A 2,263-nucleotide genomic window follows, 5' to 3' on the forward strand; every position below is an offset into this window, starting at 1 on the left:
TTTTGCGATGATCAGGTGAAAGATTAGGTCGTGGTATAGTGACGGATGCGATCACGACCCCTATTGTCAACACAACTGGCTTTGTCTTCAAGAAAACTGCTGATGTTCTTGACTTCAAGGTTACGGTTTAAATTAATTCAACAAAAAGATCTCTGTTGCTAATTTGATTGTATAATAAATTCAATAATTTAAGCTTAAGTTTTGTGTGTGTCTCTCTCTGTCTCTAGGAGAAACGAGTTGTTCGTCATGAGTATGGTCGTTATGGGAATCCAACGACAATGATACTTGAGAAGAAGATAAGGTAGGTGCTTTCTTGATTAACTGTCTTTATGAATGTTCATGTTTCCTATATATGCTTAGGTAATTTTGGTGTGTATTGAGCAGTGCACTTGAGGGAGCTGAATCAACCTTGGTTATGGCTTCTGGGATGTGTGCAACTACTGTTATGCTTTTTGCATTGGTTCCTCCAAATGGGCATATTGTGACTAGTACAGATTGTTACCGGAAGACAAAGATTTTCATGGAGACTTTTCTTCCCAAGTTGGGAATCACTGTACAAAACCTCTATAACCCAATCCCTTTTTTTTTAATTCCTTCCAATCTTGGATAATGTTGTGTGTGATGTATTGATTAGCCTTTTGTATACGTCTCTAGGTGATTGTAATTGATCCTGCTGATACCCCGGGGCTTGAAGATGCGGTGAATAAGCATGAGGTTAATTATATTAGTTCTCTCTTAACATTCTTTTTTTTTTTTACTATTGAATTTGGATTGGGGATATATGTAAAAAATGAATTGGAGTCATCTGCAGGTTTCTCTGTTCTTTACCGAGTCTCCAACAAACCCGTTTCTTCGATGTGTGGACATTGAGTTAGTTTCAAAAATCTGTCACAAAAGAGGAACTCTTGTTTGTATAGACGGCACCTTTGCAACACCTTTGAATCAGAAACCACTTGCTCTTGGTGCTGATCTTGTTGTGCACTCTGCTACAAAATACATTGGAGGCCACAACGATGTGAGTAAACTATATATCTACTCAACTGTAAAAACATCAGGGCCTCAGTGATTAGAGAAGAAGAATAACAATGTGTTTTCCGTGCTAAAGGTTCTTGGTGGATGCGTTAGTGGTTCAATGGAATTGGTTTCTGAGGTTCGCAATTTGCATCATGTTTTGGGAGGCACACTTAATCCGGTACAAAGGAGAAAAAAATGCTTGATCTCTTCTTCTCTCTTTCTCTTTTATGTGCTTTCCATTTCATCAAGCATGTATCTAACCTTTAAGTTAATTGGGGTCTTTGCGAAAAAAAGAACGCGGCATATTTACTCATCCGAGGCATGAAGACAATACATCTTCGTGTAAAACAACAAAATTTAACGGCTTTGAGGATGGCACAAATTTTAGAAACACATCCCAAGGTATTACGTTTTTTCCATCAAGATTCACTATTTCTTTTCGATTAGGCATAATTTATCATTTGTTATGTGAGAGTCTAAACAAGATAAACGTGTTAGGTGAGTCATGTTTACTATCCGGGACTTCCTAGTCATCCTGAGCATCACATAGCGAAGCGACAAATGACCGGTTTTGGTGGTGTGGTCAGTTTTGAGGTAAGAAAATTATAATCACCTTTGATGTAACTTTGTTCCACGTAAGTTGATTGTTAATTCCAATTTTTTTTTTTCCTTTCTTACCTTTTTATTTGCAACTAGATCGATGGAGATCGCGAGACTACGATTAAGTTTGTTGATTCTCTGAAGATCCCTTACATTGCACCATCTTTTGGTGGATGTGAAAGCATCGTGGATCAACCCGCTATAATGTCCTACTGGTATGATATATATCCATCTAAAACATTGGTCACATTATTTTAAAATTTTTGTGATTATAAGTGTGAATACACACGAATGTTTTGGGATTTCGTTTAGGGATCTTACACAATAGGAGAGGCTCAAATATGGAATAAAAGACAACTTGGTTCGTTTTAGTTTTGGTATTCGAGGACCTTAAGGCTGACCTTCTTCAGGCTCTTCATACCATCTGAACAAACGTCGCCTTCCACAAAACCATCTCGTTTGTCAACGATCTGTCTCGTTTTCTCTTCATTCTTCAATTTCAGTTGAGTAGGAAACTGTTGTTCCTTTGGTATAGGCAAGTCGGCAATATTTAAAATAATTAATAATGGTCTTCTAGTTATCTTATGTAATATTAAAAACTACTTAGATAACCCTTTACGATAAGGTTGACAAAAAAAAAAAAAAAAAA

At 36.8% G+C, this 2,263-nt stretch overlaps 1 protein-coding gene across 1 annotated transcript; it reads left to right on the forward strand.

Annotated features, from left to right (window-relative positions):
- On the forward strand, positions 33–2,227 carry LOC104705809 (cystathionine gamma-synthase 1, chloroplastic-like). Its single transcript, XM_019228275.1, has 10 exons — positions 33–119; positions 228–301; positions 385–553; positions 655–714; positions 812–1,015; positions 1,106–1,192; positions 1,309–1,416; positions 1,513–1,608; positions 1,711–1,829; positions 1,927–2,227. The coding sequence occupies exons 2-10, from the start codon at positions 279–281 to the stop codon at positions 1,940–1,942; spliced, it is 882 nt and encodes a 293-aa protein (XP_019083820.1). The 5' UTR covers positions 33–119; positions 228–278; the 3' UTR covers positions 1,943–2,227.

The sequence above is a fragment of the Camelina sativa genome, chromosome 8, assembly GCF_000633955.1.
Source record: "Camelina sativa cultivar DH55 chromosome 8, Cs, whole genome shotgun sequence".
Lineage (NCBI taxonomy): Eukaryota > Viridiplantae > Streptophyta > Magnoliopsida > Brassicales > Brassicaceae > Camelina > Camelina sativa.